At 44.6% G+C, this 13,476-nt stretch overlaps 1 protein-coding gene across 1 annotated transcript in view; it reads left to right on the top strand.

The window, feature by feature from the left end:
* Positions 1-13,476, top strand: part of GABBR2 (gamma-aminobutyric acid type B receptor subunit 2) — a 1,712,046-nt gene that overhangs the window by 1,287,958 nt on the left and 410,612 nt on the right. The window contains exon 11 of the mRNA XM_086967412.1: positions 5,255-5,387. Coding sequence (XP_086823538.1) covers positions 5,255-5,387 — 133 coding nt within the window. The remainder of the gene's footprint in view (positions 1-5,254; positions 5,388-13,476) is intronic.

Genomic DNA, 13,476 nt, shown 5'->3' with positions numbered 1-13,476 from the left:
ATCAGCAGTTTTTCCCCATTTTTGAGAAAACGGCAAACAACAGGCCCCCAAGTGAGACGGGTGCCTCGCCACCCCCTACGAATCATCAAGAAGAATCGACTGGGTCCGCCATCCAACAGGGTATGACTAGTGCACCCGCCCCAAGCAAACCAGATATGGAGACAGCAATAGACGAGTCCAGTATAGCCCCAGAAATCTTAAGGTTGAAAATCAACGAAACCAACGAGGGTAAGCCAAGGAGGCCGATGACGAAACAAGAAAAAAACAATCTAGCGCCGGCCCCAACCCTCTCCGGAGTGGACAATGTTACACCAAGAATGACCTACAAAAAAACAATTCACAATGATCATGTGAAGCAGCCTAGCCCCGCACAACAAACGTGGAGGACCCCCTATCGGCAGACCGACCAGAAGCATGAAACAGAGGTAGGGCAGCTGCCCAATGAAATAAACACATCTGAGCATGCGACAAAAAACGATACGCCACATCATCAGCTCCTACTGGCCCCGGAATACAAATCAAAGGGCCGCCAAGATATTCTGAACAGATCAAACATACTGAAATTAGTGGTAGGCATTCCGGGGCTTGAAGGGCTGACCTCGGAGGACATTGAATCCATAGAGTTCCTCCCCCCCAGAGGCACCCAAACGTCTGAGGTAACTTTGGTGTCATTTAAGCTGGCCAGATGGGTGGGAGCCTTCCTAGAACACAAGTCCACCTTGCGGAATTGGGGCATTAGAGTCTACTCATACTCTACCCCTGGCTATCCTATTTCCTTGCTTCCTCAAACGCCTTTGCCCCAGCAAGGCGCCAGCACCAGACAGTCTGCAAAAGTTAGACCATATTTGATTTTAAAAAACGCATCAGGGCCATTAGATCATTGTAAAACTCTGCAAACAGAGGTCCATGAGGTCAATCCTAGTCAGGGCTGGTGGTGGCTTCCAGGCATCTTGTCATCTAAAGGCACAGAATGAATCCCAGTGGCAGGGCTTCTGCCCACGACAAACAAACCTCAGGGCGTACCAACACGGCCTGTAGTTTTTCCCATTACAGATGACCACCAAAGATATGCCACATTTTCAATGTACTCCTGGAACATCAGCGGGCTCCATCATAAAATCGAGAACTAAGAAACCTCATCTTTCTTATGTGAGCACACAGCAATAGCCCTGCAGGAAACCTGGGCAACTGACGGCCACCCTATTATTGGATTTATTGAATTTTGGAACCCAGCTCTTAGGGACAGCCCCTACGGCCACACAAAAGGTGGCCTATCAACGTACATATCCACCAATTTAAAAGGTACAATTAAACAACTACCCATCAAAGAAAACTGGATACTAGGGGTAAAAATCAATCGGTGGCGACCTCTGCGTTCCCTATTTCTTTTAAATGTGTATATCAATCCAAACCCCCGCACCAAAAAAGTCCATCTGGCCCGCTTAATAGAAATTATGAGCAACATAGTGGCTGAGCATCCAAACTCCGATTGCATTGCTACGGGGGACTTCAACACCAACCTATTTCAGGGAAAAACTACAGAAACCGATGAACATCTTCTCTTCAACATCATAGAAGCCGTAACCCAAACCAGACCACCTAACCAAGCCCACAGTCAACTGGGAGAACTCTGTGTTGAGACGCTATAGTGCAGGCTTCCTGGTAATGAACGGCAGGTCCGCAGGTGAAACTCCGCCAAATTGGTCTTGGTCAAATGGCAGCAAATACTCCCATCTAGACTATACTATCTGCAACGCTGACCTCCTCTACTACCTAGAAACCTTTAGCATCCTCCCAAGTATCGAAAGCGACCACAGGCCTCAAGTTATTTCCCTCAATACAAGGCCAGAGTCTCACAAACCGGCACCTCCAACTTGTCAGGGAATATATACTGAAAATCTAAAGCGGCTGAAGTGGAGCAACGACATCAGCCCCAAAATTCTACAAGCGAGCATGGACTTTATAAATGGCGGTAACAACCTTGACGCTTCACCGTCCGTTACATGGACGAGGCTCTGCTCCCATTTGACCAGCAGTTTTCCATCTAAAACGCAGGGTCATAGCCGAACTCAGTCTTGCAAGTTTGTAGTATCTTTAAAAACAAAATTGCTTAAAAAAGCAAGAAATAACGCGCTACGGCTACTTGTTAAAATTTCCTGCGAACAGTGAGATCCTAAACACATATCACAGAACCCAAAAGGCCTTTAGGACGGTGATTACTGAAGACAAGCGGACCCACAAAAATCAATTCTGGTGTAAACTGGTGTGGGAGAGTAAGAGCAAAAACCCAAGGAAATTCTGGGCCCTAATCAACCACTCAAACTCGAGCTCTTTAAGCCGCGGAACCACAAACATAGAAGAAGCAGAATGGGTTAATTACCTCATGGACCACTTCAAGTTACAAGCTCAACTAGACTTTGCATGACATGGACCGCAAGGAGAAACGGGCACCAGTCTCGGCCCTAAAGGGTGTTCCCCGACCGAGCTACAAAACCTGTTTGACGAGGCTTATCAGGTGACCGAAGACAGGGTCACCACCGTAGTGACAAAGGCCAGACAAGACGGAGCACCCGGGCCTAACGGCATCCCACAAAACCATTTTAAATCGGACATAATCTTTTGGTCTGTACTGTTAACAAACCTTTTTAACTATGCACTGAGACTCATGGCGGGGTGCAATAATTCACCCTATCTATAAATCCGGTTCACATGCTGTACCCAATAATTACAGACTTATAGCCCTTCTGGATATTGAGGCAAAACACTACGCAGGGCTCCTCTTGGAGGACCTGAGGCTTTGGGCAAAAGATCATAATTGGGTGCCAATGAACCAAACCGGGTTCACTGCCAACTCGGGGACTATGACCAATTTATTAGCGGTATCTTCCATTATCGACAAAGCCCTCTCTACATCAAGGTTTGTGTTTTGTTGCTTTGTCGACTTCAAAGCCGCCTTCGATAGGGTCCCTTTGGGAAAAGCTGAGGAAGTGGGGAATCCCAGACAAACTATTGAATGCAATTATTAAACTGCACTCACGTACCTGGGGCCGAGTAAAGTTAGGGACCGGCACTCATCTCTTGCGAAAAATTTCAACAACGAGAGGCGTTAAGCAGGGATGCGTGCTGGTCCCTCTCCTTTTCAACCTGTTCCTGGCCGACTTATCCAGCACCCTGGATGACGTTAACAGCCACCCGCCAAAGGTAGGGGGCACGGCACTAAGTAATCTCTTATATGCCGATGACCTGGTGCTGTTCAGCCTCACAAGGGTGGGGTTGCAAAGACTCCTTGACACACTGCTGCAATATAAGACTAAGAACCAATTAGAAGTCAACATGAAGAAAACCCAGGTAGTTCCGTTTGGGAAGAAGCGATATGTCGGTGGTGGATGGTCATTTAATAACAACGGCCTCGACACAGGCAAGTCGTATAAATATCTGGGGATTCATTTAGACTCTAGGGGCAACCTCACAAAGCAGCGCGATGAGATCGCGGTCAAAGCAACGACGCTCGCGGTGTCATTGACCAAGCTCTGGAAAAATCTGTCAGGTCCCACTCTGTCCCCTCTTCTGGAAGTCTTGAAAGCGAAAATAGGCCCTACTCTGTCGTATATTGTACAGAACAGGGGACCCTAGTAATTGAGGATCACGTGAATAATAGACATATACTAAATAGTATAAATGACCTCTGTCCAGCCGGACAGGTTTTTTTATTTTCAAATTATTGTGTTGATCTGTCGCATGGCATAGGGATATTACTGGGCAAACTGAACACCGCTCTAAATCAGCACACAACCAAAATTTACAAAAAGGTCCTTCAGTTGCCATACTCTGCTTCCCCTCCACAGATTAGACTAGAGATGGGGTTACTGAATTATGACGCTTCCAGTATTGGGGTATTTCTTAACCTTTGCCACAAACTAAGACAATCTAACCCAGGCACACTAGAGTTCCTAGTCTGGCAAGAAATAAGTGTGAAGAACCCAGGAGGAACATTTGGCCGTCTTTTTAAGGCTTACATTCAACAAATGTCAGCAGACGGCCTCTGGGCCCTTAACCCCAGTCAGTCAGCGTTTAAGCTTGCAATTAAAAAATGTGTAAGAACGCGATCACTTATTAGTGACAAAGCACTATTTGCAAAACAAGGCCATTCTTGGGCAGTAATCAACTCTTATAATCGCCTAACCCCTGCCTCCTACTTCTCCAGCCCTTATTCACTGTACTTAAAACGTGAAGGATGTAATATGTGACATCATCAGCAGTGGATTGTGGGCGCGCGAGTTATAGTGAGTACAACTAACTATAACGGGGGAATTTCAATGTTTTTGTATGAGTAAAATGTCCAGCTAACTATAACTGGTGTAAAACCTATGTTTTTTTCAGTGAATATATATATATATATATATATATATATATATATATATATATATATATATTATATATATCTATCTTCGCTCAGTTCCACACCAATACAGGTACAAGAAAAGCACTCACGGGGCCAACTGCAAATCTTCTGGGTTTATTTAACTTCATGCGCGAAGAGCATGAAAAACAGATGCGTTTCGGCGATGCCTTAGTCTTGTGTTTCTCAAATTATGCTCCTGCAAAAGCAGACATTTTAAGGCTTACGATGTTAAAGGTCACATGATTAGCATTGTCATCGTAATCAAAAGAAGACTGACCAAATGTTGTTGTGGCGGCCATCTTAGAACCATGGTTCATTAAGCCACAAGTAGCGAATGTTAGTTGATTAAGCCGATACACGGCGTAATAACAAGACAAAGAAATTGTTTGTTTTTATAATCAAAATGTCGAATAACCAGTCCAAAGGGTTTTAAGGCTGGTTGGGCTTATGGTTAAGGAACAGATCCCCTCTTTGATATTATACAGGGAAGGAGAACTGCATAAGAATTGATAAAGTTACAATTGTATGGTTCTAAGATGGCCGCCACAATATATATATATATGCACAGATCCAATCCAGTTTCAGAAAGCAGGGCTGATGGATTCTGCTGTTTGCACTCTTGGGAGGAAGCAAGGAGTTCAGTGAAGGCTTCCTGGGATGAAACTGCCTCAGTCTCACACAGCAATCTGTTTCTGAATCAATGAGTTATTGCAGGGACGAAATCAGTGTAAGTGCGGCTGTCCATGTGTCGCATTCATTAATCACCGTGGATACAACTGTTCCTTATGCTTACAGCAGCTTAAGAATGGTCTCGTCTTGTTAAATGAACGATCCGTCTGTTTCTGTCACCAGGCTGATAAAGATGTCCAGTCCTTACATGAACAACCTTATTATTCTTGGGGGAATGCTGTCCTACGCATCCATCTTTCTATTTGGCCTTGATGGATCCTTTGTCTCAGACAAGACCTTTGAAAATCTGTGCACCGTAAGTGATTTTATTACTTGTTACAGCCAATATGAATATTTCCGAATATCATAATCCGTGTGAAGTTATGGCTAGGTCAGAGTTTGCATTGAAATGCTGGTTTTAATTTTGATTGACTTGAAGAATCTGCAAAGTTTCATGCAGATTTATCAAGGGAGCTGAAAATACAGAGGAGGCAAAAATGCATATGAATATTTGCTCTGAGACACAAAAGAAATCTCTGAACGGAAATACAAACTTTTGCATGAAACTAGAACTTGACTCGTGGAATTCCTTTTGCTTGGATCACTTTAAATCCGTACAGTAGTTTTTTTGACATTAGACCTATGAAAATGTGAGAGCTAGCTTGACAGTTGAAAAAGCTTTTTGAAACATGACTACAACGTTAGTAAAGTATGTTTAGCTTACTCTTGCAATTGTTAAATTTATAGAGATTCGAAAATAAAAAATGTTCATTCATTATTAACTAGCATTATTTAAAAATATATGTGAAATTTGTCAGGCAGTTATATTGTTTATCTTCTCTGGGCATGGCAACTGTTATGCAGACCCATTGAAAAGGGGGGTGGGCAAAGTTAAAATGAGGCAACACGTTTCCATTTACTAATAACTTTGGTGCTGGCCAATGTACCTGCATGGAAGGTGTCAGGCTGTTAGCAAGTGAAGCCCACTACAGGAATCCTTGATTTCATGCAGATCCAACAAGAGAGAGAACATTTCGAGGAGTTTAAGAAATCATTGATTTGCTATCAACTTGGTGCAGTTATACTGATCTGCATACTGCTAGCCAACATATATCATGTTGAACTCACTCTCTATTTTGAGTTTCATTTAACTTCCATAGGAACGTTTGCTTTCCCACTCAGAAAGAAAATGCTAAACAGAATTATATTAAACTTAGAATGAAACTAACACATGGTATGTTTAAGTTAGAGATATTTGGATCATAGTTCCATACACAGTCTTTTAATTGGAGTACACAGATTCTCCATGACATAAGTTTACAACATAAACGTTCCTCACTGTACGAAGTGGCTTTTTGATCCTGTAGTTGAATTATGGGTCCCCCTTTTCCAAAGTTGGGCCTGTGGATCGAAAGACTGTTATTAGCTGGCCAAAATAAAAAATCTGAAGATCCGCCTTTGCTGAGCTATGACTGTTGGCTGCCCTGGGAAAGGTTGGCAGCAGGGCCTGGCCAAACACCATGTCCCACTGGGCACGAATGAAATGTTTAAATGTGTTAATGCAGTGTAAAACAAAATGTCAGACATGCACTTAGAAAATCGCAGTTAGCGCTCAGTTATGATGTAAACAGTGAAATTCGCCAACACACCTTAACTGATCCAAAACACCATGTTGTTGCCTTGGTAGGCAGCTTATTTTTCATGGCCATCAGCAAAGTGTTGTACTGAGAATGGTGGTGAGGTATGGTATCCGTAGTGCATTTCATACCGTAACTGGTGAATTTGATAGGTTTTTGTGGTTTGTTTTAGTTGAATCACGGCTATCATTTAAGTGTGTTATAGTAAGAAAGTATGGTCTTTATTGCTTGATTAATTAAAATCTTAGCAGTCCATACAGCTATAAAAAAACACTTAGATAACACAATTTCATATTTCCTTAAAACAGAATTGCTATGTTCTAAAATCAGGAGTTTAACTGGTTAAAAATGCATGTGAAAAAATAATAGTAAACTTTATAATTCAAGCTAAGACTGTGTGTGAGTCCCAGGCTTAAGACGTCACCTGTTTCCATAGGTCTAATGGTCGATTGTTAGATCGTGGCCCGCTAGTCATGGTGTCTATGCGTGATGAGGGTCATGAGCAGACACCAGGCGAAAGGTCTTGGGCATGGGTGTTTGTGCTCAGGTTTCTGCGCTTAGTTTTGTTTGTGCTTCTTTCATGAAACAGACAAAAATGCAAACTAGTCTAACATTGGCCCCATCAAAGCTCGCCTTCACTGCCTGTCTGCAAGTCCGGATCTGCATTTCATTTATATACAGCTTTAACAACTCTCTCCTCGCCCGGTTTAGAGACTTGCAGATACACAGAAGATGCAACACGTCTTCTTTGGTTTCTCCACATAGTCTGCAGAGGGTGGTTGAGGATCAGCGTTTCCAGGGGGGCATGTGGGTTTTGACAGGCAAGATCCCCATCCTCAATGCCAGGAAGCTTTCCTTCAGCGTTCCGGAGAAGCTGGTACCTAGGTACAATTGTGGTGAGCATTTTGAATAACTTTGAATCACGAACCAGCTGTAGGCCCTCTTATTTATCGGCTTTATCTTTTTCAGTAGAGACAAGCTTTATCAACTTATTGACCAGGTCTTTAACGTTGTTAAACGGAAGTCAAGACTCCCAGATGTTCTCCAGGGCTAACACGCTGATCCCTGATTGAAGATAAGCCATGGCGGGGGAGATGTTTTTCCTTGATATTTCTTTCCATAGGAATGAGTTCAGCGATCCGGCCGCGGCGCTCTTTATTTTGTACCGGATTTTTACATACACGCCCTTCCGGCTTATTCCCTGGTTAGGTAACCCGAATTCAAGCCTTAGTTGCGCTGGGGAAGTATATTTTGGAAGCTTGAATATTATTCTTAGCGCTTTAGAGACCGTTTTGTTCAGGGTTGTTTCGTCCATCCCTCGCATGGCCTCACTGCCGTGGGTCATTATTGGTAACAGCTTCGCTAGGAGCACTTCGAGCAGTGGGAGCAGGTTTGGTCCGGTTATTTTATTTTTAAGGTTTATTAAGGTGATTGCTAGGAGGGTCCCTCGCCTTTGAATGGCCTCTTTTTGTTGGTCGTACGACCCCTTTTTGTCAAAGATTATTCCTAGGTATTTATACTCTTTGACCACTTCGAGTTCACTCTCACCCAGCTGCCATTTCGATTGTTTGTTTGCACTGGCCTGGTTTAGCACCATCATTTTTGACTTTCCTAGGTTTATTTCTAACCCGTTGTTTGTGGCGAAGTTGTTTGTAGTATGAAGTAAGTGCGGCAAACCGACTTGAGTTTGGCTGATTAGTATCAGGTCATCAGCATACAATAAATTTGAAAGGGGGAAGCCGCCCAGATTTGGTGCATGATGATTGCAGTTATCTAGTTTGGTTGAGAGGTCTGCCACAAGAGGTTAAATAGGGTTGGAGCAAGGACGCAGCCCTGCTTTAAACCTCTGGTCGTTGGAATCCACCTGGACACGCTTGTGCCGCTCCCCAGTTTTATTTAAACCCATGTCTCAGTGTGCAATAAAATGAGTTGATTTAGGAGAGCGGAAGGGATTTCCCATCGAGCTAGCTTGGACCATAATTTTCCACTGTTTATGCTGTCAAAAGCGGCTTTATAGTCAATGAAGCAGACAAATAATGGTTTTCTTGTTGCTTTTGTGGAATCATCCAAGAGCGAGAGGGCCAGAATATTTTTGGTAGTTCCCAGGTTTTCCTGGAACCCTGTTTGATTGATTGGGATTATTGATTTTTCCCTGGCCCATTCCTGGAGTTCAGCCAATATAAGGCTGGCGTAGTATTTGGCCTCAATGTCAATCAGAGCTATAAGCCTATAGTTTTTTGGGCCGCTCTTACAGCCTTTTTTGTAAATAGGGGAGATAATAGAACCTTTCCACGATTCTGTGATTGTTCCTGTGTCGGCGATGTTGTCAAAGAGTGGTAGTAAAGCCATGGACCAGTATTTTGTGCCTTGTTTGTATAACATTGGTGGCGAGCCATTGGGCCCAGGCGCTCCTTCTCGATGGCTTTGGTTAATTCTGCTCTCGATCATTTTTGGAGAGAAGCTGAGTGGTAATCTGTTCGCTTGGAGGGGACGGGACTGTTGGGTGACCTGATGCTCAGCTGTGTTTTGCAGATTGCTATGTGGATCTACATTGAAGTAAGTTTGCAAATGTTTTGTCCAGACGTCCTCCGTTATGTGTGAGTTGATCCCGGGTGCCAATGGGTTCTCTATGCTCTTAACCGTTTGCCAGAATCTTGCGCTGTTATTCATTTTAGCGTCGTACAGTAATTTAGCCCAAAGTGATTCCGCGTTGTCCCTTTTTGCGCGCCAAATTATTTTCTTTTTCCTGGTCCGAAGCTTTCTTAGTGCGTCTACAGTTCCGTCAATCGGGTTGTTTTGGCGGAGGGAGCGGATTGCTCTATTTATATCACCCCTTATTTGTCTTAATTCGGCTTGCTGACCCGATGAGAGATGGATGCGCTAGCTTGATTCCGCACTGGCGCTTTGTTTTTGCTGGTGTTCTCTTTTTGCTTGTTGTGTGTCTGCCGTGGGGCGGGTTGACCTAGAGCTTTGGTGAAGATTTCCCAGGCGTGGACGGTTTTCCTTGGGAGGGTTTAGTTTCCTCCCAGAGTGTTTTTGCAGCGGCTGATAGCTTTTCTGGTTCACGTATTTTGCATCTGTTTCTCCTGTGTTGGTATCTCATCATTAGATGGGGGTCTAGATTTGCATATGTTATGGCGGTGCTCTGGATACCAAGAGTGAGCTCTTGCGGTTGATGATCGAACTTTTGAAAATATGACAATAGTGAGGGGTCGCAAATTTTAGTCCTGAGGGCGTTGATATTCCATGAGCAGAGTTTTAAGTTCCCTTTGTTGTTTCTCTGCTCAATGTTAGGTCATGGGCAATCTGGTCTTAGATTTATGGTTTTGGATATCCAGGGCCAGTCAGTTGGGAGGTGGCTTCCTTCTTGGCTCCGTCGACTCCCTGTTGTGGCGCTGAATGCATCTGGACCTGCTACTGAGGTACTGCGGGCTCCCTTGAGGACTGAATTAACTTGCCCACACCCTCTCGGGCTGCTGGATAGCCTGTTGTTGGAGACAGGATGATATTGGAGCAGCGGGACCGGGTAACTGACTGGGCGGTGCTGATACACTCGGATTCCCCAAGCTTCTAATTGCGATTCTTCGCTGAGGATTCTCTCTGCTAGTCCTAATGTTGCCCATTCTGTCTTAGTTGTCTCTTGGTCCGAGAAATGTTTGAATGTTTCAAATTCTACTGACAGCAGATCTTGGGTTCTAATCCCGGCCATGCTCCTAGTTGTGTTTAGAATTTGAAGAATATTGCCACGATTTAGGATGTCCCTTCATCCTTTTGACTTGTACACTGGGACGAACAGGATTGTTTGTGAGGTCGCTGGCTGATTATTGTTTACTGGATTTCAGCTGCCTAGGCGCTTGCGGCCTTGCTCATTGCTTAAAAATTTAGTTTGTAGTTTTTCTGCTTTGTTGTCCTTGCCGGGGCTTCGCTCTTTGGAGTTAGATTGTTCGCCGGTATTGGGTTGTGGAGGAGTGATCGTTTTGATTTTTGCTTCTAAGTTGGATTTGACAGCCCAAGGTTGGTGCTGATTGATGTCATATACTACTGGGTGTCCGCCCATTACGGGGTCCTCGCTTCCATGTGTGTTAGGCTTATGGCTGCAGATCGCTTTTTCTTGGTGGTTTATTGAGTGTTAATTGTGATCATTTGGGTAGTCCTCTGCTACTTCTGCAGGGCTTCTTGGAATCTGGGTGTTAGTTAAGTCCTGGTTCGATTGTTGGGTTGTTAATGCGTCAGATCCTTTGAGCTCCTGCTGAGAGCCGGTCTGGTACGGTTTGGAAGTATGATTTTGTAAGGGAGTTCTTATGCCTCCCTTTTCTCTTTTGTTTCTTCGCTGCTTGGAGGATTGCCAATTGTTCTGCTCAGCCTAACCTTCTTTGGTAGTTTCTTTGTGCGTTTTTGGGCTGCTGATGTTCGCTGCCGTTAGTTCTGGATTCGTGATTTCCACACACCCTGCAGATTTGGAAGGTGGCAGGTTGAGTGCTACAGGAGGACTCTTGATTCCAGTTTCCATGTCTCGGCCAGCCACATTGGGGTTTTGGGCCGTCGGATGAGCAACTTCGAAATGTGTTCTTTTGGCAGACCCTTTGCTGTTTCCAGGTGGGTTACAAGTGATTGTTGGGTTGGGGTCTTGAGTAGCCGATTCTTGCACCTCCTTATATACCCACTTCATAGGGCCAATTAGGCAGTCGGTTGCTGGGCCTCTAATACTGGAATTTGCGTTGTCACTGTCTGATTTGGAACTTGAGCTTATATTTTTCAAATCGGTGAGGAGGTCACTCATCGTCGTCGGTAGTGTTGCGATTTGTTCCACTATTAGATTGCAGGTACAGCTTGGTGGAAGTATGGCTTCTTCGCTTTGGGCTCTTTCTATGAAGTTGTTCATGTCAGAGAGCTTGCTGTCGATACTAGTAACGTGTAGTGCCAGACAATTGAGAAGGGTAAGTTGGATGTCCATTTTGTCGGAATGGTATTCCAGGGCTTTGGTGGAGAGTTGCATGGTGTTTAAAAGGGAGGCCCATATTTCTGTTTCGCTTGGCTGGGTGCTAACGTCGGCCTATTTGGGAGTGATTCCTGATCCTTGGGGTACCGTTTCTTTTTCATCATCGGAAGTATATGCGGTTACCAAGTTTTCCCATTCTTCCTTTGTGAGGGCAATGATATTGTTACCTGTTAGGGCTATATCGTCGGGTTCACCCTCCACGTTGGCAGCTATATAGGTTGGCTTGGGTAACGGTACTTCTGAGAGGGATTCTGCCGGAGTTCGGTTTAGGAGTTTGTAATTTGGGCTGTTTCTGATGGGTGTGTCATCTGCTGTCGTCTGAGTGGCTGCGGTTTCCTTCTTTTTGTCTTTACATTCCTGTTTGGGATTGTGATTATTGAACTCGTAATTGCAATCAGTGAAGTTGAATTTCGGTTGTGGTAGAAGAGGTGTTGCTCTGGATGATTTTGTGTCGATTTTGTCTAGAAATGGGGTGGTCATGAGGCCTGTAAAGTGGAATACCTGTGACGTTTGGGCAGAAAAACCTGGAGGTACTGTTGCTGGAAGGAAGCTTAATGTCTGGTGGGCCAGAACTGTAATTTTAGGCTCTAGGGGGATCCTAGGTGGTTCAGTCAGTGATTCTATCGGTTCTTCTTGGAAAGACAGGGAGGCTGGGAAATGCATGATTTCGTGACGTGGCAGGCTCTGTTCGGAGGCACCCCTGTTCCTTTTTCGGGGTGGGTTGAGGGGGTACGATAGGTGGCGGTGGTCCGGTTTCTTCTTTTAGAGCCCCTGTAGTTAAAGTTTTCACCATATTTGTAGAGCTGTGTCTTCTCTCCCCAATTTTATTGAATGAATAAACAGACCAGGAACTGGTGGGGCTGGTACAACTGATTCATTTTCTAGGTACTGAGGGTTTAACGGGGAGTGGAGATTCAGTTGGTTGTTGGTGTTGAGATGTAGTAGTGCTCCTGCGTCTTTGATGAAGGAGAATTTAGAGTAAATTTTCGGTTCAAGTTTTTTCCCCTGAGGCGCTGATAGCTTCTGGGTAGTTATTCCTCCTTCCTCTCTTGAATCTAGATCAAGGTCTACTAGCATAATTCCTGGCATTCCTGGTGTTGCGAGGGCCTTGTGGACGGCCTTTTCCCTTGCAGTCTGAGTGGTTGGTATTTGGGAATTGCTATTGGTCGGCTTGTTTGGTCCCTTGATGTTTTTACTTTTCTTTTTCCAGGTGTTGTTGGTGGTTGTTATGACTCGCCTCTCCTTGCCAGACCTCATTGTCGGCTTGACATCTTCTACGGTGGATTGGGCTGGGGTGATTGGCAAATTGTCGGGAGGTTTCGTCCTTAGCTGCTTTTTCCTGATCGTTGAGGATCGTTGAGGATGTTTTACGACACTGGGCCGGTTCGGCTCCTGATTGGCAGGGGCTCGGAGGCTTGAAGGCGGCTTGATGGCGATGGTGATGACGTTGGTTTGGGTTGATTATTGGTAGTTGTTAGCAGGTCTTACTCACAACTAGGACTACTTTGATGGTCTGCTGTTTTTCCTTTCTTCCCCCTTTTTTATTTATTTTTATTTTTTTCCCCCCGGATTTGTTTTGATTTTTTTTTTGACGCTTTTTGGCGTTTGTGGAGCCTTTTCTCCTACTTGGAGATTTTAATTTCCATGCAGATACTCCAGAGGATCCTGATACCAAGCTCCTACTGGCTGACCTTGCCCTACTAGGCCTACATCTACGAAATAGTGGTCCCACCCACAGAGGTGGCCACACCTTAGACCTTATTTTCTCT

Source organism: Lissotriton vulgaris, chromosome 4_1 (genome assembly GCF_964263255.1).
Source record: "Lissotriton vulgaris chromosome 4_1, aLisVul1.2, whole genome shotgun sequence".
NCBI lineage: Eukaryota > Metazoa > Chordata > Amphibia > Caudata > Salamandridae > Lissotriton > Lissotriton vulgaris.
Note: the sequence above shows the minus strand (reverse complement) of the source record. Positions and strands in the feature narration are given on the sequence as shown.